This window comes from Schistocerca serialis, chromosome 2 (assembly GCF_023864345.2).
Source record: "Schistocerca serialis cubense isolate TAMUIC-IGC-003099 chromosome 2, iqSchSeri2.2, whole genome shotgun sequence".
In the NCBI taxonomy this organism is placed as follows: domain Eukaryota; kingdom Metazoa; phylum Arthropoda; class Insecta; order Orthoptera; family Acrididae; genus Schistocerca; species Schistocerca serialis.
This window is the reverse complement of record NC_064639.1, coordinates 666,555,425-666,582,782: the sequence shown is the minus strand read 5'-3', so window position 1 is coordinate 666,582,782 and position 27,358 is coordinate 666,555,425. Positions and strand designations below refer to the sequence as shown.

Below are 27,358 nucleotides of genomic sequence, written 5' to 3'. Positions count from 1 at the left end.
CATATGAGTACATGGGACATTGCGAGAGCCGGTGGACTGAGTCAAAGTATTGTCATGCGCATACTGCATCGTCACCGCTTTCACCCGTTTCATGTGTCGCTACATCAGCAATTACATGGTGATGACTTTAATCATCTAGTGCAATTCTGTCAATGGGCATTAACAGAGAATGCGTTGCAGTTCTACCTGTTTACCGATGAAGCGGGTTTCACAAACCACGGGGCAGTGAATCTACGGAACACGCATTATTGGTCCGTGGACAATCCTCGCTGGGTCAGACAGGTAGAGCGACAGCGACCGTGGACTGTAAATGTATGGTGCGGAATCATTGGCGACCACCTCATTGGTCCTCACTTCATTGCAGGGACCCAAACAGCTGCAACATACATCGCGTTTCTACAGAATGACCTGCAAACGTTGTTTGAAAATGTCCCACTGGAAACGCGTCGACGTATGTGGTATCAGCATGAAGGTGCACCTGCACATTCCGCAATTAACACTAGGCTGACCTTTGACAGGATGTTCGACGGGCGTTTCATAGGACGTGGAGGACGCATAAATTGGCGAGCCCGTTCTCCTGATCTTACACCTCTTGACTTCTTTCTGTGGGGTACGTTAAAGGAGAATGTGTACCGTGATGTGCCTACAACCCCAGAGGATATGAAACAACGTATTGTGGCAGCCTGCGGCGAAATTACACCAGATGTACTGCGGCGTGTACGACATTCATTACGCCAGAGATTGCAATTGTGTGTAGCAAATGATGGCCGCCACCACATTGAACATCTATTGGCCTGACATGTCAGGACACACTCTATTCCACTCCGTAATTGAAAACGGAAGCCACGTGTGTACGTGTACCTCACCCCTCATGGTAATGTTCATGTGCGTCAGTGAAAAAGACCGATAAAAAAGGTGTTGGCATGTGGACGTAATGTGTTGTTCCAGTCTCTTCTGTACCTAAGGCCCATCACCGTTCCCTTTGGATCCCTACGTAATTCGGTGCTCTCCGATACACACGATCGAACGGCGGAGGAGTGGTACTCAAGCGTCAACTTTAGGTTACAATATCTCCGGATGTAATTAACATTTTACAATGCAACAAACGGCACTGATTACGTATTTGTTTATATGTTCAGATGTGCTAACAAAACTAACGGGGTTCCATTTAAAAAAACGTAGGTTTGTGTTAAAAAACAATTTCCGTGCATTTTTTTATGGTTTGTATTAACCAATTACACTAGCCCCTCTCCTCACGTTCGGTCTGTGGAATCGATTCGTCAGTAGTTGATGTGGTTTAGGAAATATATCCAGCGGTAATGTTAGATGACTCACCCTGTATAATGCTGCTTCACAGCATAAAAAATGTTAAAAATCGCCATAGGAATTTTGCAGAAAATTATCACTTCGCTTCTTCTTAACTAGCATTATGTGCCCTATGAAAATGCATGTAATCCACCGAACACGAATGTTTCTGCATCTCAGTCGTTCCATTTTCGTTAACTCACACACTTTTACCATACTTATTTGTGTCATCTGCGTCGTATTCATCAATGAATGCTGTACTTTCATGTGATGTGATGTTGTCTGAGCCACTAGGATGTAATTATTTCTGAATAAACCACTGGCTCTACCTACGAAACGTCCATTTTCCTAAACATTATTAACGAAATTTAATGGGTTGTGAATTGCATTTTGATCGACGTTTGTACGAGGGGGTGCTGAAAACTTATTCTTCCGAATTTTTATTCTGTTCTCAATATCGTCTGAGATATTAATGTCATGTATATTACATTGTAGACTCTCCCGCATCGCTGACGCATGTTGAAACCCTCTGCCGCTAAAGGGCTCCGAATTGTAGCGTGGAACATAACGGTGTGTAACTATGTCAGTGCGTGAAAAAGCGCGCTGTAATCGAGTTTTTAAAGGCAGTAAATGTACCTCCAATTGAAATCCATAGAGAAATGAAGGCTGTGTACGGTGACGATTGTATAGATACCAGTAATGTGCGACGCTGGGTTGTTCGTGCTCATCATAAAGAAAGCAGTGGTGTTAAAAACTTAGTCCCATCCGATTTTCATCTATTTCCAAAACAGCAAGAACGCCCCCCAGTTCTTAACTTCGATAGTAATGAAGCGGTACAAGCAAATGTGAGCTGGTGGCACTGTCGACAAAGTCAAACATTCTACAGTGACGGTATCTACAAACCAGTCTCTCGTTGGGAGAAATATGTTTTTCGCCAGTGAGACTAGATTGCGAAAAAAAAACTTAACATAATTTTAGCGTTTTTCACATTACTGTAGAATACATATTGTTCTCAACTCTCAAAATGCAGAATAAATGCAAAAATATTGATTCACTAAGTTCAGTTTACGTTCATTAGCAGGTGTATTAGAGATTTTGATGCATTTTCACATATTGAGTATTTTCATTGGGTCTGCATCTGTTAGTCAATTCTGTGGGAGAGGAAGAATCACCGAACAGAAACAGTTTTTCTGTAAATAAATTCGCAGACCGGTTTCGGGAATTCACAGTACCATTATCAATACGGTAGGGTGCGTCAGAATTACTTAGTGCCACGTAGCAGAGCCACCGCTACAAATTTCTGACGAAACCCGCCGCCTGCTGTGGTCGGTGCTCAGGGTACGATGTGAATGTAATGCAGCACGACATAAACGCAGCCACGTGTGTGTGTGTGTGTGTGTGTGTGTATGTGTGTGTGTGTGTATATCTCACAGATTGGTCGGTAGTGAACTAGTGGTGTGTGTCTGTGTGTGTTGCAGGCGGTCGTGACGTACTCGTCGACGTACGTGCTGGTGGCGCTCAGCATAGACCGCTACGACGCCATCACGCACCCCATGAACTTCTCCGGCAGCTGTGAGTACTGGCGCTTCTGCGATGTGACGTCAAAGGTGGAAACTCATTTGTTACATATGAAGGCAGTACTGCCGCGAAGAAGCATTACAAAGTAGCAGATTTATTTTCAATGAAACATTTACTACATTCCTGTTATTGGAAAACAATCACCACATCGTATTAGAATGAAGAACATGTCGAATCGTTTTCCATTCTCCCGATACCAGAAATTACTATGCATGTGTAAATACTATATAATCTCTTAACAAAGTGTTTACGCTAGCTTAAATTTACAGATGGAAATCCTGAATTTCACAGTACCTCAAAATACTCATCAGTATCTATACTGCAACAACCATTTTTTACGAAATTTGTCCGTGAAGTGAATTATAACAAAAAATTGATTTAGGTAGTATAATACAAATTTTGCCTTGCGATGAATATAGGGTTTCTCCTGACATGTGAATGAAATCTCGAGACTATGGAACATTTCATTCTTAACAAATCATTCCTGCAACCTCTTTTTAGGATTCCGCGCCTAAATCTGTAAAAATGTAAACCTTGCAGAATCGCTTCGTTGTTCTGTCTGTGTCGCGGTCCAACTGTTGAGAAACATTTTCATCGGGAACGAGTAGACATATCGAGTTCAAATTTATATCACACGTTAAGGTCTTTGATCTCTTGGTGGTGAAAAAATTTTAAGCTTCTAAGTCATTGCAATCAAAAGACACGGTCATTTATGTGGCATATTTTGATACTCGAAAACAAACTAATCACAAACTATAGCGTACTTCCCGGTGACCCAGAATCATGAAATTCGGCTAGAAGCGCGGTTCTACAGCGCGAGTTAAGGAAAAAACACGAAACTGTTAATTTCAGATTCTGTCACACGAAAAAAAATATTTCTTTTGGTATTTGCTATTCGACTTCAAACTTGAGATTAAAACATCCTCGCCTCGCGGAGTGGCCGCGTGGTTTAGGGCACCATGTCACGGACTGAGCGGCCTCTCCCGCCGGAGGTTCGAGCCTCCCTTGGGCATGGGGCTGTGTGTTGTACTTAGCATAAGTTAGTTTTAGTTGGTTTAAATAATGTGTAAGTCTAGGGACCGATGACCTCAGCAGTTTGGTCCCTTAGGAATTCACACACATTTGAACATTTGAACATTTGTTCAGTTATGGCGTTTAACCAGTTGCAAAGAATGCTCTATAGTTTTGGAATCTCACTGTTTGTAATATTTGTAATAATTGCATGTGTGAGTAATAATCGTTGAAAACGACTGGTCAATTATAAATGTGTCGGTTACTATTTTTACTTCGACGATCATGGCGGCATGGCTTTAACATCTGATAAAATAACGTTGCTGTACAAATTCCTCCAGATAATATTCGAGTTTATGTGAGGGAAGGCTTCCTACATGGACCTTTTTTTTCAGTATAAAATGTTAGCTCTATTGCGAATTATGGTTCTTGCGTATGCAACTGGGCTCGAAAAAATATTATTTCATGTGTGTTAAGACTTTTGGTAGCGGGGTTATGTGGCAGAGGGTCCCCTGTACCACTATTAGTCATTTCCTTTCCTGATTCACTCCCAAATAGAGCGAGAGAAACGACTGACTATATGCCTCCATATGAGCCCTAATTTCTCTTATCTTCTTGGTCCTTACAAGGAATATATGTTAGCGGCAGTAGAATCGTTGGGCAGTCAGCTTCAAATGCCGATTCTCTAAATTTTCTCAGTAGTGTTTCTCGAAAAGAACGTCGACTTCCCTCCAGGGATTCCTATTTGAGTTCTCGAAGCATCTCCGTACCACTTACGGGCCGCTCGAACTTACCGTTAACAAATCTAGCAGCCCGCCTCTGAATTGCATCAGTTTCTTTCTTCGGTCCGACCTGGTACGGATCCCAAGCACTCGAGCAGTACTCAAGAATAGGTCGCACCTGCGTCGTACATGCGGACTCCTTTACAGTTGAAACACTCTTTCCTAAACTTTCCCAATAAACTGAAGTCAACCATTCGCCTTCCCTACCATAGTTCTCACATGCCCCTTCCATTTCATATCGCTTTGAAATGCTACGCTCAGATATTTAAGCAACTGTGTCCAGCGCGACACGTAATACTACATCCTAACGATACAGGTTTGTTCTTCCTACTCATCCGCGTTGTCTGTGGTTCCCCCCTCCATTACGTTTTGTGCACGCTGTTAATAAGAAGAGATTTGTAATTTTGGCTTAGATCTGTGAGGTTTAGACGAGCGGTTCTCAGTTTTAGGTGCAGCAAACCATTTTAAAAATATTTCCCCTCATAATAAACCAGCGCACCGCGCATCGGATGCCACCTGTTATGGCAAAAGGAGCTGGAAATATCTCTGTATTGGAACGCAGTTTGTTTAATACTAAGTTTCTTATTGTTTGCTCATTTTGCAGCAAGTTCAGCTGCCTGTCGCAGTACAATTTGACGTTGGCTCTAGTCTTCATCAGCGTGTCAGCTTAATTTCGTGTCGACATCTTTTCGCGCATTCTCCCAGGTATATTCCAAGGATTTCGTGGCAGCTGCTTTGTTGATACCAATCATAATGGTCTGTGTTACTGATATCGTTAACGGTGTGCAGCAGGAAGGTTTTTTTCGTTTATCTAACCAAGCTCCCGTTGGAGGAATGGTTGCTTAAATTCCTCTGCGCGAGATGTCATTAGTTTACGGGACCAAAATGCAGGACTGTGCTGAGGATTCACAGGATCAACGTAGAAAACAGGTTCCCCGGTTCCTGGAATTTCATGCGTAGAGTTTCGCAAGATAAATTGCTGAAAAATTGTTTTACACCTTCTGCACGTCTGTGAATAAGCGCGAACTCAGATCGGAACGTAATAATAAATAATATCTTTACTCTGAACAAAAAAAAAAAAAAAAATCAGTAGGAGAAATAAAGGTAGCGTGTTGGATCCCAAACATGTTCGAGCATCTGTATAATGAAACTGTGGTTATATTGACATTCCATACGGTGCATTTCCACTTGCTTTGATCCTCCTCAGTGCGCTACCCACGCGTTTATCAAGACGTTGTGACGCTCTATCTGTCCTGCACGTATGGTGAGAGTTCCCGTGACGAGGTATTACAGTTTAGATTGTAAAATCGTGATTCTATAGTACACTCTCAAATGACCTTCGATAGCACTTAGAGGTTTCTTACATCAGTACGTGATACCGTCTCACAACGCGGCTGCCCGCACATACTAGATGAGCTTCTGAGGCACACACTTATGTACCGTAGCTATCATCACTCATCAGAGCTGGGCCTGGTGGTGTAGCATTAAAGTGAGTGCCTGGAAACACAAGCCGCGGGATCGAATCTCTGCCAGAGCACAGAAATTTTCAGTATTGAGTCGCCTGGAATCACAAGTATTTCGGATTCAACGTTGCATAGTAGGTCACGTTTCTCGGTTGGACAACTATCAGCCGTCTGACAAAAAATGGTTCAAATGGCTCTGAGCACTATGGGACTTAATATCTATGGTCACCAGGACCCTAGAACTTAGAACTACTTAAACCTAACTAACCTAAGGACATCACACAACACCCAGTCATCACGAGGCAGAGAAAATTCCTGACCCCGCCGGGAATCGAACCCGGGCGCGGGAAGCTAGAATGCTACCGCACGACAGTCGTCTGACAAATCTTGCACTCGTCAGTGAAGAGGACCAGATAATTCTGATTCAGGATTTCACTTTTCTTGCACACTATTGTGCTGGGAGTGTTGCACTGTGGGTATAGACATCGAATTGGTCATCTGAAGACGCTTGAGTACTGTCCGGATCGACTTATCCCTCGCATTTGTCTCTTAAAACGCATCATGCGCTTCTGTGGCGGTTATGCGGACCGTGGGCGACCACTGCAAGACAGTACTTCTTCAATGTCCTCTGTGTCAGGATGAAGGCTGGATGTTCGATTCAGTCCGTGTTTAGCACGTCTATTGGATGGGCGGGCAACTTTTAGTACTAGAAGGCCTTGTTGAAGTAAAGTAACACTGCACTCTCGGTGTAGTCTTGAGATGACTCTTCGAGGCACGTTGACAGAATGAAGAGTGTACGGAAGCAGCTTTGTCCTGTTCAGAATTGGAAACAAAATACGCTCTACTAAACTGCGCAAATCCTGATGTTGGTTGTATTCTCGAGCGCTCAAAACTGTGGGCAGGCCACTTATTTGATAACCACCCTTTAAATTTCAGTTGTGCGCAAAGTTAAATGGATAATGAAATTGCGGCCCTCGGCACAGACGTTAAGGTGGGGAATTTACATAAATCAGAACGTGACTGACGCTGTCTTGGTGGAGAAATACTTATTTGTGTCTGGTTTACTGTGACTGAAACACAGCTTGATTGGATCTAACTTAATATTGCGAAGGTAACAAAATACTCAAATTTATTCATAAAAACATCTATTAAATCACATGTAAATTCTACAATGAAAACAATGACAATTGTGTTTCCAAACTCAGTTGTAAGTTTAACTGGATAGCAGCGATACCTGTCCATCTATGAATTTACTGCTTGCCCACTTGAGGATTTGCACTCTAATAAAGTGGAAAAATAATTTCAGTCTACATAATAATGTAAATTTCTGATCAAAGCAGTGACAAAGTTGGTGACCGTCCCGAGACGTTCACATATTCAGTATAGGTGTCAAACTGAGACAGGCGATCGTCCTGCTTTCCGAAAGTGTGATGTCACACTGAAATACGCTTCTGGTGCTGCGAATTATGCTGGCCATAAAGCTGGAAGTGAGCACCACGCTGTACGCTACAGAAGTGCTGGGACGACGATGACGTGCATCCTGTCGCAACTCTAAGATGTTTCAAACACAACCGCAAGGCAACGAAAAGTCGATTCGTCCTCTATCGCTACCATCCACGGATTCAATCCTGACATCTCCACGACCGAAGCACCAGACGATGCCGACGCCTCAGTGAACGAATCACAGCTTGATACGGACTCTACCACGACCAAGCCCGAAGTGTTTCTTGTGGCGCTCACTTATGTACTCCTAATAAAAACAAATGGCTCCAAGCACTATGGGACTTAACATCTGAGGTCATCAGTCCTCTAAAACTTAGAACTACTTAAACCTAACTAACCTAAGGACATCACAAACATCCAGGCCCGAGGCAGGATTTGAACCTACGACCGTAGCAGCAGCGCGTTTTCGGACTGAAGCGCCTAGAACCGCTAGGCTACTGCGGCCGGCTGCTCCTAATCCTTTCCTGCCAAACAGTGATAGTAGACAATTGCAAAACTAAGTAGCATTGCTACGCGAAGGTTCCCTACAACTACATAATTCCGTCAAAATGGCACTTCTCTTTCAGGCGACTATCACAACATGAACATGTTCCCCGCAACCAAAAAACATTGACTTCAGTGATGCATTCTCCATGTCACACACTATTACGCCAGTCGCGCGTTTTCCCTCCCGCCTATTTCATCAGCATTGCCACTGAGACTTAAGAAATAAAGAAAGAGACTGTTTCCTGTTGCCCACGCTTTCTACAAGCGGTAAATGTTTGTCTTCAAAGAAGGTCCGCAAGTACAGGTGGACAATATTTTCCAACCCCTCGAGACAGCGGCTTCAGCCTCCGTTGTAAGATTTCACCATCCGCCTGGTCGGTCGGTCTTTACTCGCGGCCGGTCCTATTTTGCAGTAGCGTTCCCTGCTCACCGTCTCAAATCCAACGTGCTGCTTATTCGCTTGTGCACCAAAAACTTTCACATAAACGCAACGTGTTAATGTAGCACAGAAATAAAAATAACAGCACCGTACTACCAGTCAACGTGATTCCAATTCATGAACGAACGTTCTCATACCGATTTAACCTGTTGTCAGCCTCTGAATTACAAAATAATATTAATGTTGATTAAAACGACCTGCAAAATTGCCAGCCCGAGATTCAACTGCACTTAAAATGTAGGTTCACTTGCACACTGAAGAGCCAAAGAAACTGCTACGTCGCCCGGTGTGGCCGAGCGGTTCTAGGAGCTTCAGTGTGGAATCCCGCGACCGCTACGGTCGCAGGTTCGACTCCTGCCTGGGGCATGGATGTGTGTGATGTCCTTGGGTTAGTTAAGTTTAAGTAGTTCTAATTTCTAGGAGACTGATGACCTCCGATGTTAAGTTCCGTAGTGCTCAGAGCTCTTTGAACCATTTTAAACTGGTACACCTGCGTAATAGCGTTAGGACCCCCGCGAACAGGCAGAAGTGCCGCAACACGACGTGGCATGAACTCGACTAATGTGTGAAGTACTGCTGCATGGAACTGACACCATAAGTCCTGCATGACTCATTTCTCTTCAATATTCAATGAAAATTTTCATATACCACTGGTATTTTAAAATGCTGATGTGTATTGGCGGGACTGTAACCTTTCTGGAATGTTTCTCAAAATTAACCAATATATGACATGGTGCTTCAGTTTTTCCAGCTACTGACCTGTCCCCGTCGGCCGGCGTTTTATACTATTAACGAAGATCTTTTTAAAATATGGTTTCTTGATGTTCACTAACAGCTAAGCACATTGACTTAAGAGAATCAACGGGAATATAGTTACACGTTTTAAATAAGATTACTGACTAGTTAAATTCTCTCAGTGCTGTTTCTGTAATCACGTTCTATGTACCTTCATAGCGTGCCTTTACAGTACATTTCTCTGTCATGTTCCATTGCGTTTCTGCAGTTGTTTATATCCTTTTTAAGCTTAATCTAATCCGTAAACAATAGTGTGATCATTCTCTATCGATAAATGTTGCAGTGTTATGTTTCCAACTTCCACCGCCAAGCACGATATACACTGAAGAGCCAAAGAAACTGGTACACCTGATTAATATCGCTTAGGGCACCCGCGAGCACGCAGAAGTGCCGCAACACTACGTGACATAGGCTGGACTAGTGTGTTAAGTAATGCTGGTGGGAATTGACACCATGAATACTGCAGGGCCGTCCAAAATCCGTAAGGGTACGAGGGGATGGAGACCTCTTCTGGACAACACGTAAGAAGGCATCCCAGATATGCTCAGTAATGTTCATGTCTGGGGAGTTTGCTGGCCAGCGGAAGTGTTTAAACACAGTAGGGTGTTCCTGGAGCCACTGTGTAGCAATTCTGCACGTGTAGGGTGTCGCTTTGTCGCGCTGGAATTGCCCAATAGACAATGGACATGATTGGATGCAAGTGATCAGACAAGATGCTTACGGACGTGTCACCTGTTAAAGTCTTATCTAGACGTATCAGGGGTCCTATATCACTCCAACTGCACGCTCTCCCCTACACCATTACATAGTCTGCACCATCTTGAACAGTCCCCTGCTGCCATGCAGTGTTTATAGGTTCATGATGTTGTCTCCATAGCCATACACGTCTATCCGCTCGATACAATTTGAAACGGCACTCGACCGCCCAGGCAACGTTTCCAGTCATCAACAGTCCAGAGTCCGTGTTGACGGGCCCAGGCGAGACGTAAAGCTTTGTGTCGTGCAGTCATCAAGGTACACGAGTAGGCCTTCGGATCCCAAAGCCCATATCAATGTTGTTCCCTTCAATAGTTCGCACGCTGGCACTTGTTGATGACCCAGCATTGAAATCTGCAGAAATTTATGGAAGGTTCGCCCTTCTGTCACGTTGAACGATTCTCTTCAGTCGTCGTTGGGCCCCTTCTTGCAGGATCTTTTGCCGGCCGCAGCCATGTCGGAGATTTGATGTTTTACCGGATTTCTGATATTCACGGTACACTCGTCAAATGGTCGTACGGGAAAATAGCCACTTCATCGCTAGCTCGGAGATGCTGTGTCCCATAGCTCGTGCGCCGATTATAACACGACGTTTAAACCCAGTTATATCTTTCTAACCTGCCACTGTAGCAGCAGTAACCGATATAACAACTGCGCCGGACACTTGTTGTATTACATAGGCGTTGCCGACCGCAGTGCCGTATTCTGACTGTTTACTTATCTCTGATTTTGAATACGTATGCGTATACCAGGTTCTTTGGCGCTTCAGTGTATTGGCCAGTAGCGTTCCCTGCTCACTGTCTCAAATCCAAGGCGCTGTTTATTCGTTTGCGTACCAAAAACTTTCACAGACCACTGAGCCCGTCAACGTGTTAATAAAGGACATAAATGAAGATAACAGCGCCGTAGTACCAGTCACCGTGAATCCAATTCATGAATAAACGTTCTCATACCGATTTACCCTGTTGTCAACCTCTGAATTACAAAATCATAGTAATTTTGATGAAAAATCCGTACAGAATTGCCTGCCGTGATTAAGCTGAACTGAAAATGTAGATTCACTTGTACCTCCCTTGTACAAAGACGTAACGATTCGCTATGGCATTTTTTCTGTTCTACTTCGTATAGGTAGACAGTTTATGACCATTCGCGATAGAGATTCCTGAGGTCGATAATGGTAGAGGTCACTAAGTGAACGGCTAACAAAAAACAAGACTAGAGCATAGAAAAGTCATCAAAACTTCCCTGCTGAAAGATACGTACTTAATGCTTCAGTGAACTAGCGAGATCGAGTGGCGAGTGTGGGGCTGTAGTATTTGCAGGCAGTCTCGCCTCAGTGCGGGCTCTACGTGACATGTCTGCTATGGACACGCCTAGCGCGGGAGCCAGCTGTAGCTAGAGTATGTGGTGCGAATGTATCTGACCTGTTCTCCATATCGATATTCGGGCTAGTTAGAGAACCCGAACCACTGCCGGATGATAAGGTATTCAGAGTATTGAGAATTTGAAAAACAATTATGTATCTCATGAGAGTGGTGAAAAAAAGTGTTTAATAATTTATTTAGTGTCGTTCTTAAGATGTTAGCTGTAGAGTCTTTTCAGATTTTTATTACACTAGTCGAGTAGCAAATTAAGAGAGTATTGCTCTCTTGTTACACACCTGACGCTATAAGAGTTACCGAAACTGGACTTTAAAATCAAACTCTAAGGATACAAGATCCCTGATTTCGGACACTTACTATTTCTTCTCACTTCACTTTTTATACAGAGTGTTACAGATGTAAGTGTGAAAGAGGACGGCGTACTGAACAATATTACATCAGTATTTTTGCAGACTAATATTTATAGACATTACAAGACGTAATGTTTTAGAGTGGTTAGTGCCTCCAAGTATATGTGGCAAGAGCATGCCAATAATGCTTATTTTCCTATGAGCTGCACATCAGGTGAATTGTCGACATGTGTACGCAAAATGGTTAGTCTATGCTGACAGGCACAGTCGACATACGAGGAGAGCACAGCATGTGCTGTAACATCAAAAATTCGCTCAGTGGAAGAGGAGCCAAAATAAGCGAATACGTGTCTGACCTTATCCGTAAATACTCGACCGTTTCTGAGAAGACAGCGGTGAAAAATTGTCGACGTAATTTATGTGCCTTTGAGCGAGCAAATGGTTTAAACGAATTGGTGGCACAGTGGCTAGCATCGCAGCCTCATTATTTTTATTTTTACTTTTGTTTTTGTTTCTGTTTATCTACCCATGTGTGTACACGAATCTCTCCCAATGCATATCGAAATAGCGCTGTTTTATTTTATCTATTAATATTATGCCTGGTGAATAAAAACATAAATGAATGAAGAAACTGTTTGAAATTGTTTTCGGTTAAGTTTCTGTTGTGTATCTTGATCCGTAATGAGCTGCAAGCGCCAGTTTTCGTAAAAGTGATCCGTTATGGGTGGTTTGCCGAGAAATTGTTACGAACGCGTGTAATCTTCAACAATGTTAACATTTATTTCCCGAGAGTGATTTATACAAAGAAAGGTCGCTGTAGCAAACTTGCCTTCGCGTAATGCTCGTGGTGTTCCGGATTTCTGTGTTTCGAATGTCTCTGTCATCGGTGTAATCCAAGGAATGCACAAAATCTTGTTCAAGGATAAACATGAGAATGTAATTTATGAATTAAGAACTGATAAAAGAATTAAATAGAAGAATATGAGAATTTAGAAAGATTTTACAGTCAGAAAATACCACACACACACACACACACACACACACACACACACACACACACACATATATATATATATATATATATATATATATATATATATATATATATATATATTAACAGATGACAACGGGAAACCTACAGGGTGTTTCAAAAATGACCGGTATATTTGAAACGGCAATAAAAACTAAACGAGCAGCGATAGAAATACACCGTTTGTTGCAATATGCTTGGGACAACAGTACATTTTCAGGCGGACAAACTTTCGAAATTACAGTAGTTACAATTTTCAACAACAGATGGCGCTGCAAGTGATGTGAACGATATAGAAGACAACGCAGTCTGTGGGTGCGCCATTCTGTACGTCGTCTTTCTGCTGTAAGCGTGTGCTGTTCACAACGTGCAAGTGTGCTATAGACAACATGGTTTATTCCTTAGAACAGAGGATTTTTCTGGTGTTGGAATTCCACCGCCTAGAACACAGTGTTGTTGCAACAAGACGAAGTTTTCAACGGAGGTTTAATGTAACCAAAGGACCGAAAAGCGATACAATAAAGGATCTGTTTGAAAAATTTCAACGGACTGGGAACGTGACGGATGAACGTGCTGGAAAGGTAGGGCGACCGCGTACGGCAACCACAAAGGGCAACGCGCAGCTAGTGCAGCAGGTGATCCAACAGCGGCCTCGGGTTTCCGTTCGCCGTGTTGCAGCTGCGGTCCAAATGACGCCAACGTCCACGTATCGTCTCATGCGCCAGAGTTTACACCTCTATCCATACAAAATTCAAACGCGGCAACCCCTCAGCGCCGCTACCATTGCTGCACGAGAGACATTCGCTAACGATATAGTGCACAGGATTGATGACGGCGATATGCATGTGGGCAGCATTTGGTTTACTGACGAAGCTTATTTTTACCTGGACGGCTTCGTCAATAAACAGAACTGGCGCATATGGGGAACTGAAAAGCCCCATGTTGCAGTCCCATCGTCCCTGCATCCTCAAAAAGTACTGGCCTGGGCCGCCATTTCTTCCAAAGGAATCATTGGCCCATTTTTCAGATCCGAAGCGATTACTGCATCACGCTATCTGGACATTCTTCGTGAATTTGTGGCGGTACAAACTGCCTTAGACGACACTGCGAACACCTCGTGGTTTATGCAAGATGGTGCCCGGCCACATCGCACGGCCGACGTCTTTAATTTCCTGAATGAATATTTCGATGATCGTGTGATTGCTTTGGGCTATCCTAAACATACAGGAGGTGGCGTGGATTGGCCTCCCTATTCGCCAGACATGAACCCCTGTGACTTCTTTCTGTGGGGACACTTGAAAGATCAGGTGTACCGCCAGAATCCAGAAACAATAGAACAGCTGAAGCAGTACATCTCATCTGCATGTGAAGCCATTCCGCCAGACACGTTGTCAAACGTTTCGGGTAATTTCATTCAGAGACTACGCCATATTATTGCTACGCATGGTGGATATGTGGAAAATATCGTACTATAGAGTTTCCTAGACCGCAGCGCCATCTGTTGTTGAAAATTGTAACTACTGTAATTTCGAAACTTTGTCTGCCTGAAAATGTACTGTTGCCCCAAGCATATTGCAACAAACGGTGTATTTCTATCGCTGCTCGTTTAGTTTTTATTGCCGTTTCAAATATACCGGTCATTTTTGAAACACCCTGTAGTTGTAATTTTACAATTATAACACTCTGGAAGCCCCTAACTTGGTAAGATACGTTCGTGTAGTAATCTTGTACGGACATGAGTAGATAAATGAAAAAATAAAATAAATAAGAATAATCGGGTTTAGATCAAGTGACGCACGATTATGTACGGATAAGCCGAAACACGTGTTCGTTTATTTTGACTCCTCTTCCACTGAGTGAAAATTCTGGGAATCGACTTATGGCACCTGCCATGTACTCTTCGTTGCTGATGCAGAACGACCGCGCAGAAAACTCAGTTCATAAAATTAGTGGGAAGACTGTTCGACGCAAAGAAGAAACAATCGATACAGTGATGTTCATACAAGTTCAGGTAGCACATATAACAATATCTGCACTTGCACTCGTTACACCGTATATATTAGTGGCCGACAACCTCTCAACCAACCATCTTACGAAGAGCTTAGAAGAGTTATTATTAAAACCTCGTAATACTGCTCTTCCATTGCCCTGTAGGAAACTATCATACATCCGTCCAGTAGTTCGTGCTCCAGTACTTGCACACAAGACACTGTATTCACACCGTGTAGAGGTTCTTTATGTATGTGGTGAGCATTTCCTGAACGCCAGTGTTGATTGTGCTGAGCGTTTATATCCCCCGATTAACGCAGCCATACTTATTTAACAAACAGAGCATTTCAGGGTCAACCTTTACACACACACACACACACATACACACACACACACACACACACACACACACACACACACACCTATAGACAGTAGCAGTACTGGCGAACAACGGAATCTAAACTGGTCAGCCGATGTGCACCGTTACTTCATAAGGTGTCACCTTGAGTGTGTGCACATCTCTTAGCAAATTCTGTTGGCAACGCTAAGCTAAGCGCTAAATGGTGCAACCGTTTTCTCCGACTTCTTTCTACGACCGCTCCTAGTCCAGCTACCCAAGCCACTTTCCAGAGTTCGGAAGAACAACTTCAGCGTACGCAGCGATCAGACCCCGCTTTCCCGTACTGGTTCCCGCGCAACCTCGGACGCAAGCTTGCGTGGTACGTGAAGCGCTCTGCATTATTATCGTACTATGTACTTAAATCCACTCGATTCCTCTTGCGATGGCGCTTACAGTCACAGCACACTACTGGAACGCCATTGCCAGTTCCGTTTCATACGATCTATCCAGTGACACCGCCAATCGAGTTTAAAGACGTGGCGAACATTAAATATCACTCTTCCTGTTATGAGGAGCCTCTGGAGGGAAGAAGAGGGGGACAGTGCATTTATTTATCACCCATTGATACCTATTAATCCGGCTTCCACACAGCAAATTTTTCTGAATAAGTGATGGAAGGATCAATTTATTTTAAATGTTCCGCGGTGACCAGAGACTCAGCCCCATCCTGCATGAGCTATACCAGCCTTGGAGTAGTTTAGTTGTTGCTGAGCTAACGGAGATGTCAGTGCGTGTCATCCTGCAATTGGCAGATATACGTAGGTTGGAACTTAAATAGTGGCAACACCGCTGTGGAGACACTATGCAATGGAATCTACTATTGTCGCTGATAGCACACGTTGTTGACATACGTACCTTACCTCCGAGCAAATGGTCTCGTCCGTCCCCCGTCACTAGCCTGCGCACAATCGAGGGAAAAACAGTCACTAGTGAGCGAGCGGTCTAACGTAACGGTGTCACTATGTTTTCGAAACAGGAACAACGGATTGAATGTGCCAGAGGTCGTAAGCATTACAGTGTAATCAAGAGGCGTGCGAGGAATCTGCCGTACAAAACAGTGGCACGATGGATAAAAGCCTTCAACGGAAGTCAGCAAATAGTGGCCGACATGCATCGGGTAGGTCGTCCTAGCGTCTCTGAAGAAGAAGTGCATGCTGTTGCCGCTTTATTGGACAGTGATCGACGTCATACGATTCGCGAACACGCCCACGAAACCGGATTAACGCATACGACTGTGCTTCAAATCCTGAAGGAACGCCTGGGCGTGCGAAAAATTGCATCACGAGGGCTTCCGCTTGAATTGACGGAAATGCAGAAACGGATGCGTTACGACGCTGCTCAGACGCACTTGGAGCGCTGTGAGCGCGAAGGAGAAGCTTTCTTACGCCGTATCGTAACACTGGATGAGACGTGGGATATATCGTACGAGACAAACAGGAAACGCCAATCCAACGAATAGCGTCATAACGGGTCGCCGCGAAAGTCGAAAGAGCGTCAGAGCGCCAGTATGGCGAAAGTTATGGTGATTCTCGTGTACGGCTGTGATGGTGTTATCCTAACGCAATACCTTCTTCCACGGAAGACTGTCAATACACAGTATTACTGTTCGTTTTTGGATCATCACCTGTGACCAGCTTTTCGAAAGAAGCGGCGACGCTTTCTGCGCAACCCAACCATCATTTTGCACGACAATGCGCGGGCGCATACAGCGCACGCTGTGACTACTCTGTTCGGTCGATGGGACTGGGAAGTACTGTACCATCCACCATATTCCCCGGAATTAAGTCCTTGTGATTTTGATTTGATTCCGAAGACGAAAGAACCACTTTGTGGCATTCGCTTCAGAAATGTTCCAGAGATTCGACAGCCAGTAGTCCGTTCCATTCGCACCATCAACAGAACAGTCTCTGCTAACGGTATATTACGCCTTCCACATAGCTAGCAACGAGGTCTACACAATGCTGGTGACTACTTTGATGGACAGTAACAGGTGCAAAAATGTAACTCTTTTGTATCGGTTGTGAATAAATAGTTGCCTCTATAAGTTCCAACCCTCGTATGAATGCGTGGTGTCTGTTCTTTCGGACATGTCTGAAAGAACAGACGCCACTCATTCATAGAATTGATTCGTCTCGATGGATAATGAATCAACTATCTTTAGTGAGGGTGCGCAGTTATGTTCTACCTCCACTGGGAATCTCAAAGTATGTCAAGGGGCAACACCTCCTGACAGGCGGCGACACACAGATCACTGGAGGGAATACAGGGCTGATGTATGAGCACTGCAGCCTTGGCAGCAGCGTCAGCAGCCTCTTTTCCTGGCAGACCGACATGACCACGAACCCGACTGGCTGGACCAAGAGGGAGCAAGAGACAGTTTTCCCGGACCCGTTGCGCTAGGGGATGGACAGTGTACAACGCACACAGACTTTGGACGGCGCTCAGCGAGTCTGAGCATGGGACACAATTGTAAAGTGTGTCACCGGATTTACTCCGTGGCCTGATACAGGGCGAAGAGCTCGGCTGTAAATACTGAGCAGTGTTCCGGAAGCCGATATCGAAAGATGTGGGCGCCAGTGGCGAAGGCACACCCGACGCCAGCGGTTTAGTGCTTGGCTACTTCCCTTTGGGGAACATGTCTGGGATGTTAATGGGAACATTTCACATTGTCTGTCACTGACATGGAACAGTCTCACCATTGTTTATGCCGGCCGGAGTGGCCGAGCGGTCCTAGGCGCTACAGTCTGGAACCGTACGACCGCTCCGGTCGCAGGTTCGAATCCTGCCTCGGCCATGGATGTTGTGATGTCCTTAGGTTAGTTAGGTTTAAGTAGTTCTAAGTTCTAGGGGACTGATGACCTCAGAAGTTGTCCCATAGTGCTCAGAACCATTTCAACCATTGTTTCTCGTTCCCTTTTCCTTTCTTTGTTTCCCTTCTCCTCTCGTTCCTCCGCTTCGGTGTTTGAGGTTCCTGGTTTTCTTAATCATGCCTGTGCACTCCTGACGGCGGGCCAACGCGTCTGACGTATAACAGGTGACTGAGTAACGCGTAATCCCCAGACCACGGGTCGACAGGTATGGTTCGCACGTACCCCTCGTACAGGTCAGACCCTGGGAGGGGTGATTGCCTGAGCTACTACCACCCCAAATTGCTGATTGGTACGTCTGTCAGATGTTCTGGAGGTATGCCTGAGGTGTGAGCAATCACCTAAGGCTGGTGCACCCCCTTGTGAAGGAGCCCCCAGTTGGAATGAACATGCTATTGGAGATGCTGGCAATAATAGGGGATTTCCTCGCAATGAGCTAATCATCTTTACAATCAAGTCTACGAAACTTAAACGGAATGAGGCTAGCGATTCAGAGACCCTTCCAGCTGTACCACGGTTCCTCGACATTTCACGTACTGAAGACGGTCAGTCCTTCGCAGAGGTAAATCCGTTTATTATTCAGAAAGGTGTTGATGCAATTGCCGACCCTGTGAAATCCTGCTCTCGTTTACGGAATGGCACTTTGCTTTTGGAGACTACTTCTGATTCTCAAGCAAAACTGCTTGCTGCCTCGCTGCTCCACAGCTATCCTGTTTGCATTGACGGTCATAGAACTTTGAATTCTTCTCATGGTGTTATTTACACGAGACTGCTCGACGGTCTGACCGAGGCCGAAATCCAGTCTTACCTCTCTGACCAGGGTGCCACTGCCGTCCATTGGGTGATGAAAAAGGTAGATTCCACCTTAGTGCCAACCTGCACTCTTTTACTCACCTTTTAGAGAGTGGTGCTTCCGTCCAAAAGCGAAACAAGCTATGAAATTATCACAGTCCGACTGTACATTACGAACCTGATGCACTGCTACCAGTGTCATCGTCTAAACCACACTAAAACATCTTGTCGAGAACCAGCCAAATGTGTAACCTGTGGTAGGCATGTGCATGAGGGCGATTGTCTGTCACCTTCTCCTCGCTGTATCAACTGCAATGGCGGCCATGCCGCCTCCTCTCGGGATTGTCCCGTGTATCTTGATGAGCGGGCAGTCCAGGAGATCCAGTTAAAGGAAAAAGTGCGTTACCCAGTCGCTCGCAAGTTACTGGCTAGTTGCAAACCCTGCGTTCTCCCGTCTGGCACTTACAGTTCTGTTCTTGATACTCCTCACTCCATGAAAGGACATGGCCACGCAGACATGCTACCTCAAATTCAGCTCTGAGATTGTGAAATGGCCCTGTGAAATTATATGATCGTATAGCATTTATTGGCCGGGATATTCCCTTCGGGGTTCGGCCGTCGTATTGCAAGCCTTTTAGTTGAAGCCACTTCGGGGGCCTGCGTGTCAATGACGATGGAAACATACAGCCTGGAATCAAACTCGGGCCCCCTTGCGTGGTAACCGTTAACGTTACCGCCACCAACTACACAACTGATAGGCTGGAAAGGACAGGAGTAGTACACTCGCGAGGACTAGCTATGTCCCTTGTGCCTTCAGGAAACAAAATTGCATCGTCACGACCGCTTTGAGCTTTCACATTTCTTCCCAGTTCGTTTCGACCTCCCCTCCTGAAGTCGGTATTACGTCTCAGGGGGGCGTCATGTGTTCATATGGGATAACGTTCATAGTCAACCCATCACCCTGACTACCCATCTTCAAGCTGTTATAGATCGCCTTTTACTTCCTCACCTGAGTTTTTCCCTCTGTATCATTTATGTCCTTCCGTCATTCGCTGTCACCAGGGCAGACTTCCTTCAGCTTTTGGGTAGCTACTCGGTGACTTTAACATGCATCATCCCCTTTGCGTTTCTCCAAGAACCTGTCAGAGAAGTGCCCTCTTGGCTGACCTTCTTAATCAACTTAACCTCCTCTACCTTAACGCAGGAGGAACCACATTACTTTCTGACTTCTCACACACCTATTCCCACTTGGACCTCTCCTTCTGCACTGCTCAGCTTGCGCATCGTCTCGAGTGGTCTGTTCTTCCTGACACCTAATCCAGCGACCATTTCCAGTGTACTACCAAGATTTCCCCACTTGTGATGACCAAGTGGAGTGTCTCACAAACGTTATCCTTACTGCTGCAGAACGTTCCATTCCCTGCACTTCCTCTTTATCACGATGTGTCCTAGTCCCTTAGTGGACTGCGTCATGCCGCGACGCAATTCGAGTTCGGAAACGTGTTCTACGAGGTTTTAACCGCCATCCTGCAATGGAAAGCTGCATTCACTATAAACAAATGTGTGCAGAGTGTCGTCGCATTCTTCGGGATAGCAAAAAAGCCAGCTGCGTTTCATTCACTAGTTCTTTTAACAGTTCCATCCCTCCCTCTGTTGTGTCGGCCAACCTCCGACAGCTCTCTGGAACCAAGGTCCATTCACCAATTTCCGGCCTGACAGAAGCTTACGATGTCATCGTGGACCCTTTTGCTATCTCCAACATCTTGGGCCGCCATTTTGTGGAAATTTCGAGCTCTTCCCACTGTCACCCTGCCTTCCTCAATTGGAAACGAGCGGAGGAGGCTCGGGCGATACCCTTCTATTCTCAGAATCATGAGTGCTACAATGGTGCCTTTACTATGAGGGAGATCATGCTCTCAGTTCATCTAGCTCCTCCGCTCCAGGGCCAGACGCTGTCCACATTCAGATAGATGTTGCAGCACCTTTCTCTTGCGGCAAGCACTTTCTGCTTAATACATACAACCACATCTGGGCAGAGGGCACATTTCCCGGGCGTTAATGTGAAGCCACTGTCATACCCATACATAATCCTGATAAGGACAAAAACCTTCCTTCTAGTTACGGCCCCTCTCTCTCTCAAAAGCTGTGTTTGCAAGGTGAAGGAACGTATGATTCGTGTCCAGCTGGTATGGTTGCTCGAGTCAATTTACTAACCACTGCACAGTGTGGATTTCGAGCGCGCCGTTCTGCAGTTGACCATCTCGTCACTTTGTCCATCCATGTCATGAATGGTTTTCTGCTGAAATCCCAGACTGTGGTTGTGTTTTTCGATTTGGAGAAGGCTTACGACACCTGCTGGAGAACTGGTATTCTCCATACTCTTTACACATGGGGCTTCCGTGAGCGCCTACCCTGTTTCCGTCAGGCATTTTTAAAAGACAGAGTTTTAAAGGTGTGGGTTTGTAGCGTTGCTCTTGGGGGACGAAAATAAAAAGAATTGTTACTTTTTTTTAAAAAATGTCGAAAAAGTAAATATTTTTGGTGGGCCACTTGGCAACAGAATCAGGGATTTATTACGCTATTATAATAACATACGTTGACCATTAAATACCTGAATAAGAGCAGCATATTGATATATATATTTGAGATCGCTCGGAAGAAACATTATCATTTCTGTGCATTTTTATAGTCGCGATACAGTCATACCCGGAACAACACTAAGGGACCAGAAGATTTATAGACTTTAAAAGAAATGCAGCACTACACAATTTAAAAAATTGGTTCAGAAATAATGGGAAAACGATAATGTTCCTTCTGCCTCATGCTGCGTTCGGCCCATCAGCGTGATCGTAATTTCTGGTGATGAAATAATACAAACAATAATTATCATTCAGTTAAATAAGGAGATGGAATCATCAAGATTAATTTACGAAAATAAGCACACTTATCTTTAACACACGTTTTTTTTTTTAATGCTACGTACCTTTTCATATTAAATTACAATAGATGACCATTGTGGTTAAATACTTTATACATAACAGTCAAAATGTCCTCTTGACGCTGTCTGTTTGATATCAGTTACAAGAAACTAGATGTTTTCTGTTTGGAAAAAATAACAATTAGCATATTCACTCAATATTTTCACATAAAATATAAAATACAGTTGCGGAACGCAGCAAGTCCGCGTCCGCCTCTCATGGAATACAAACAGTAAAAGGTGAGGCGCCAAAAGCTTCAATTGTCTTGAAAACAACAGAATTCTTTTTTATACCATTAATCGATACATGTACATAGAGATTTACTGGCACCGCGCAAGAACGGCAAAGATAAAAAATAATAGATTCTGTCGCTGCTATGCGATGGTTCATTTCTTTTACTTTACAATTGTTCGATAACTTTAGGCCATCAGGCGTTTACTATTGAGCGTATATTAATGTTTGTGAGGCGAAAATTACTAATATTACACTGCCTCCCATGAGGAGGGAAGGAATACCGAAGGTATTACTTTCATCCTTATGCCCATTGGAATATTTGTAATTTTCGGGTGTAACATACAGGTTATTAAAAGTTTCATTTCATATTCATTCTATAATAAAAGAATTAACGTTTCAATTTGTAATTACTGACGGTGGCTCATTGTGAATTTGTTCTGTTTTTCTGTCAGTGTTTGCATGGATTCAGTCTTTTTTGATGATTCTTAAAATTAAGGCTATAAGTACACATATTTACTAAATTTATTAGGAAATAGAGTCACACTTCATTTTTCATCGTTGCAAAAGTAATTTGACTATCACAACTGGTACAGAACTTTCTGTTTTGACTGTATTCATTATATTGTCATCGTCTTGTCGATTAATTGCCTTGTCCGTCGTCGCACTTCATTATACATTTATTTTCGTCGCACACTGGTGATGGCTTCGACAAGGAAGTCCATATCTTTCACTTTCAGGGCTCGAGTGTGGCTCTCCGATTTATTTCACATATGAAACAAATAAAATATCTTATATTAGAATAACTTACAAAACTAATTTTATATACATGTGGGATGGGATATAGGAAGGATCGGATCCTTTGACGTATTTTCGTGTGCTTATTTTCATTCGTATCGTGACCTCTCATTAAAATTTACATTTCAACAGTGTTCAGAGGTGACCTTGTGACTTGCCTCTGTGTACAATCAGTCATTATAATAATTACGTTAACTTCTCTATCTTAGAGTCTCTCGGAAGGTTTATGATACATACAAAATGTTTTCAGTACTGGGTGTGAATGTTTTTGCTACAGAATGTACCGCACAGCAACTGTGTTGGCGGTTGAACGTTTACATTATTTCGTCACGTGGTGGCTATCCGCCTCCACTGTTGCGAGCAATCTTGAAATTCAGTCTGTGCGCGCGCACGTGACCGGAGCTTTCTTGCAGAGCGTTGATTTCGCGCTTGAGGTGCCGTGCGTCGCTTTTGTTCGGCGGATCGTGGCTTTGTGCTTTTTATATTGCTGGAGGGAGCTTCTGCCACCGAAACTGCCTCACATCACTTCCTGTCCACTATCGAATTACGGATTCACAGGTAAGTGGTAGCTACCGCTGCAACTGCATGTGTGGAATGACTGATTATTACACACTGCACACATCAACGAAATTTTCACACATATGGTGCAGTAGAATACTGCCACTGAAAATCGTCGAACTTTAAAACTTCACTTGCACTGTGGTGAGCGTCTGCGTGAACGGTGTATTGAAAGAAATTCTCGCTTCATAACATCACACGGTGTTTACAAGTTGATTTACATACTAATATTTACAAGAGTTCATTTAAATCGAGAGATAATCTAATTGACCACTTTGAATCAGAACAATTGTTTTTTAACTAGCCTTTTTTTTTTATTTATGCCTACGGTCACAGGTAGGCTATTATAAGTCCTTTTTCTTTGACCAAATCCATTCCAATCTCCTTTACAAATTAATTTCATTCATAGTAATCTTTATCACGCTTGCTTATTCATTTTGTAGGCCCAATACATTTTTTTTTATTGCTCGTCTTATTTAGTGACTTGTGAGGGGAGCTTCATTTATGTCAAAAGTTTTTCTCGTATGTGCTTGTCTTTAAAGAAAGTTCGAGGACAGATTTGAAAATAGCAATTCCGCCTCTGAATTTCGTGTAGAAATACAAACAGTCGAAAAAGAAAAGGTGGGAAAAGCGGGCCTACTCGCGGATCGTCGACAGTATTTAAATTACTCCTCAACCAGGTCGAAAATTTAATTTACATTGCGCATTACAAAAGCAATATGCGCGTCGCGAACCTACTCATTTTTATATGTAGTGCCTCACTTCGCAAGCACAGTGCATCTTTACAAGTTGATCCTGAGGAGTGGATAGGATCAAGGATCTTAAAGGATTTGCACTTAGGAAAGGGATTCAATAATCGCAGAGAAAACAATAAATATTGCAGTGCGCACTTAAAATAAAATCTATCACTTCAAGCATTTATATCTAATATGTATCTTGCTGCAGCTTGCTTACTACTCTTTGTTCATTTCTTAGACTAAGTCAAGTTTATGCATTACGCATTTGGGTATTAATTATCATTTGTATATATAAGCCTCTCACTAGAATGTTGTTGTTTGCTGCTGTCGCGACCTGTGAAGCTTGGGCGAGATTCTTATTCTATTTGCTGCTAGCTTGTGAATTTGCAGTATCGCTAATGCTCAATAGTACCGTGAAGTTGCCATAATAAACCATGTTACTCATATGTTCTTTTACTCAGCTTGTTTATAGTCTGGACTCATCTTACTTTGCGTTATATAATAAACTTCCTTTTTATTCCATCACGCTTTTACTTAAGGTTAACGTCAGGCATTTTTAGAACAATTGCACTGCGTTATCAATTTGTTCATGCTTAATCCTAGATATCTGTTTACTTCAAAGAGATGTTATTTCATTGCTGACACAGCACTGTGCTGGAACTTACAAGTTAAATCTACCGACTGTTTTGTGCTAACAGGTGGTGCCTTATTTACGTCACATTTGAAAATAGGGAATAACCTCATGGAATCGAATCTTTTCACATAATTTTCCTCTTTTGTCTGGACGTTTAAGTATTGCCTTTTAATACAGGTAATTAATTTGTCTTCGATTAAATTTCAATTACTAATACTAAGCACATATAATCATCATTTTCATATTACTATTTAGCGAGAGAAGTGCGTTATTCGCTCCTTCCTGCTCATTCTCAAATTACTATTTAGCGAGAGAAGTGCATTATTCGCTCCTTCCTCTTTCCTCATTTTAGTACCTCGGGGCTAATCAATACCTCTCGAGTACATCATTTTTCTTACATACTAACTTATAACTAAAATTGAAAATCGCCTCTAGGACATGTCTTCCTGTTTGCATAAAGATTATTCATGTAAATACTTGTCTACAACTTATTCCGTATTTTATTTTCCTGACGCGTTGTTTTAATACATAAGGTTTCCTTTTAGCACCGGTTAACGTCCGTAGTCAGTTCAGTTCCGTTCTTGTTACTCATTGGTTAATCCTGATCTCCAATACCTTAGAATTTTCTTACAGCTTAAATTAACTTAATTCCTGGCGTTATAAAATTTTCTTAAATCATGATTGTGGAACAATCCTTTGATTTTATTCGTGGCAGGGTCAGATAACAAATAGCAACCAATGCGTGGTTTCCTCATTATCACAAAGGGACCTTCATAAATGTGTTATCACTTACGATTCTTCTTTAACAACAGGAATGGTTTAAAGTGAGTCCTGACTAATACCTTTTCTCCTTCTTTGAAATCTATAACTCTTGTTTACCTTCTTGTCAAATGCCTTTTGTCGGAGGTTAGCATACGTTGTCAATGATATGAAATAATCTTGCATCCAAGACTAGCCTTACGCTACCATCTGATTTTAGTACAGGCAATAAAGGACTCGAATAAGGTGATTCGTCTCGCATATGGAGTGGAATAGCTTGTTCTACAGTAGGTTGAATGGGGCAGGACATCCATTCGATATTCAAAGCCTTTTATTAGTCCAGGTTTCTTAGAAAATAATTGAACGTAATCTGTTAACAAATTGTAAAGCTCATTCTTCTGTTGTTTGGATAATTCAATGGACTCACTAGCTTTACCGTATAATTCATTCTGACTGGGAATTAGGTCTTTATACTCATCATCATGAACACCTTCAAGATCTGTCATGTCTTCTGTCTGACTGTACTGTTGTCTTTTAGTCCATGGCCGTACTGCTATTTGAAGCACGCCAAAGTTTGTCTTCACCTTACTTCTTAACAAATTTACAGTTACTTGTTGCTGGCTCGCTACTAGAGTACAGATTCCACACTCGATGTCAATTTTAGCTTTCGTCTGCCTCAAGAATTCCATACTCAGGTACATGGCACTGATAGGTTTTTAACAATAAGAAAAATGCACGTTACTGAAATAGACTCTATCTGGATTTGAAGCTGAGTCTGAAGATTTACACGTTGTGTTAGTGGACCAATTGCTCCCGATACAGTGCAACCTTGAATTGGAAGTGATAAAACTTTGCATACAGAGGATATTTGCTTAAATAAACATAAAGATAAGACATTTATATTAGCTCCTGTATCTACAATGGCTGTTACTGCTATGTTGGCAATTGATACTCTTATGGAAGCTTGAACTTGTTCGTCCCATACGTCATCATTGTCTTTCGTCTCAGTGTCTGCTACTAGATCATCCCGTAAGTTTGTCTCTTTGTCATACCTAATTGCTTTAATTTCGTCTGGACTAAGGGACAGGGTGCCCCCATTCAAACCTGCAGCATCCTCTAGGAGGCTCAAAGGTGCTGCTTTTAATTTTCCGCTCGACGCTTACTTTCCTGCTGATTTATATTTGTTAATGTTTCTTCCGTCTGGAACTGATGTTGGTTTTGTGGTACGAACTCGGTTGGAAATGGATCTTGTTGTCCTGGCGTATTCGCTTGCGCATAATAAATTTGCGTATTATGCGGGCGTTTAGGCTTCAGACTTCCCGAAGGTCCGTTCGCTTGTTGCGTGAAGTGTATATTTTGTAGCTGAAAGGTATTTTGCTGTGGCTTGTGTTGATTGTAGCCGTTACTGAAAGGTATACATTGGTCTCCACCTTGATTATGCCATTTATTTCTTTTCCACTGACGATTTGAATCGTAAGACTGATCGTTTTGATAATTACCGTTGATCGGTTGCGTGTTTACATATTGCTGGGGCTGTGTGTTATAATGTGCATTTTCGTACTGAGGTGGTGACGAATTATATATTGGATTGTATCTCTGGCCGTTATTGTACTTATTTTTGTATTTGCTGTTGGAGTACGTAGTGTGTTTATTTTTGAAACCGTTGTGGGGTTGGTACTGGCTGTCGCTGTGACGCGCTTTCGCTCGGCCACCATTGTTGCCTGCGTATTCTGTA

At 43.2% G+C, this 27,358-nt stretch overlaps 1 protein-coding gene across 1 annotated transcript in view; it reads left to right on the top strand.

Moving 5' to 3' along the window:
• The window catches only part of LOC126457755 (cardioacceleratory peptide receptor-like), a 338,155-nt gene that overhangs the window by 224,729 nt on the left and 86,068 nt on the right, over positions 1-27,358 (top strand). The window contains exon 3 of the mRNA XM_050094311.1: positions 2,784-2,877. Coding sequence (XP_049950268.1) covers positions 2,784-2,877 — 94 coding nt within the window. The remainder of the gene's footprint in view (positions 1-2,783; positions 2,878-27,358) is intronic.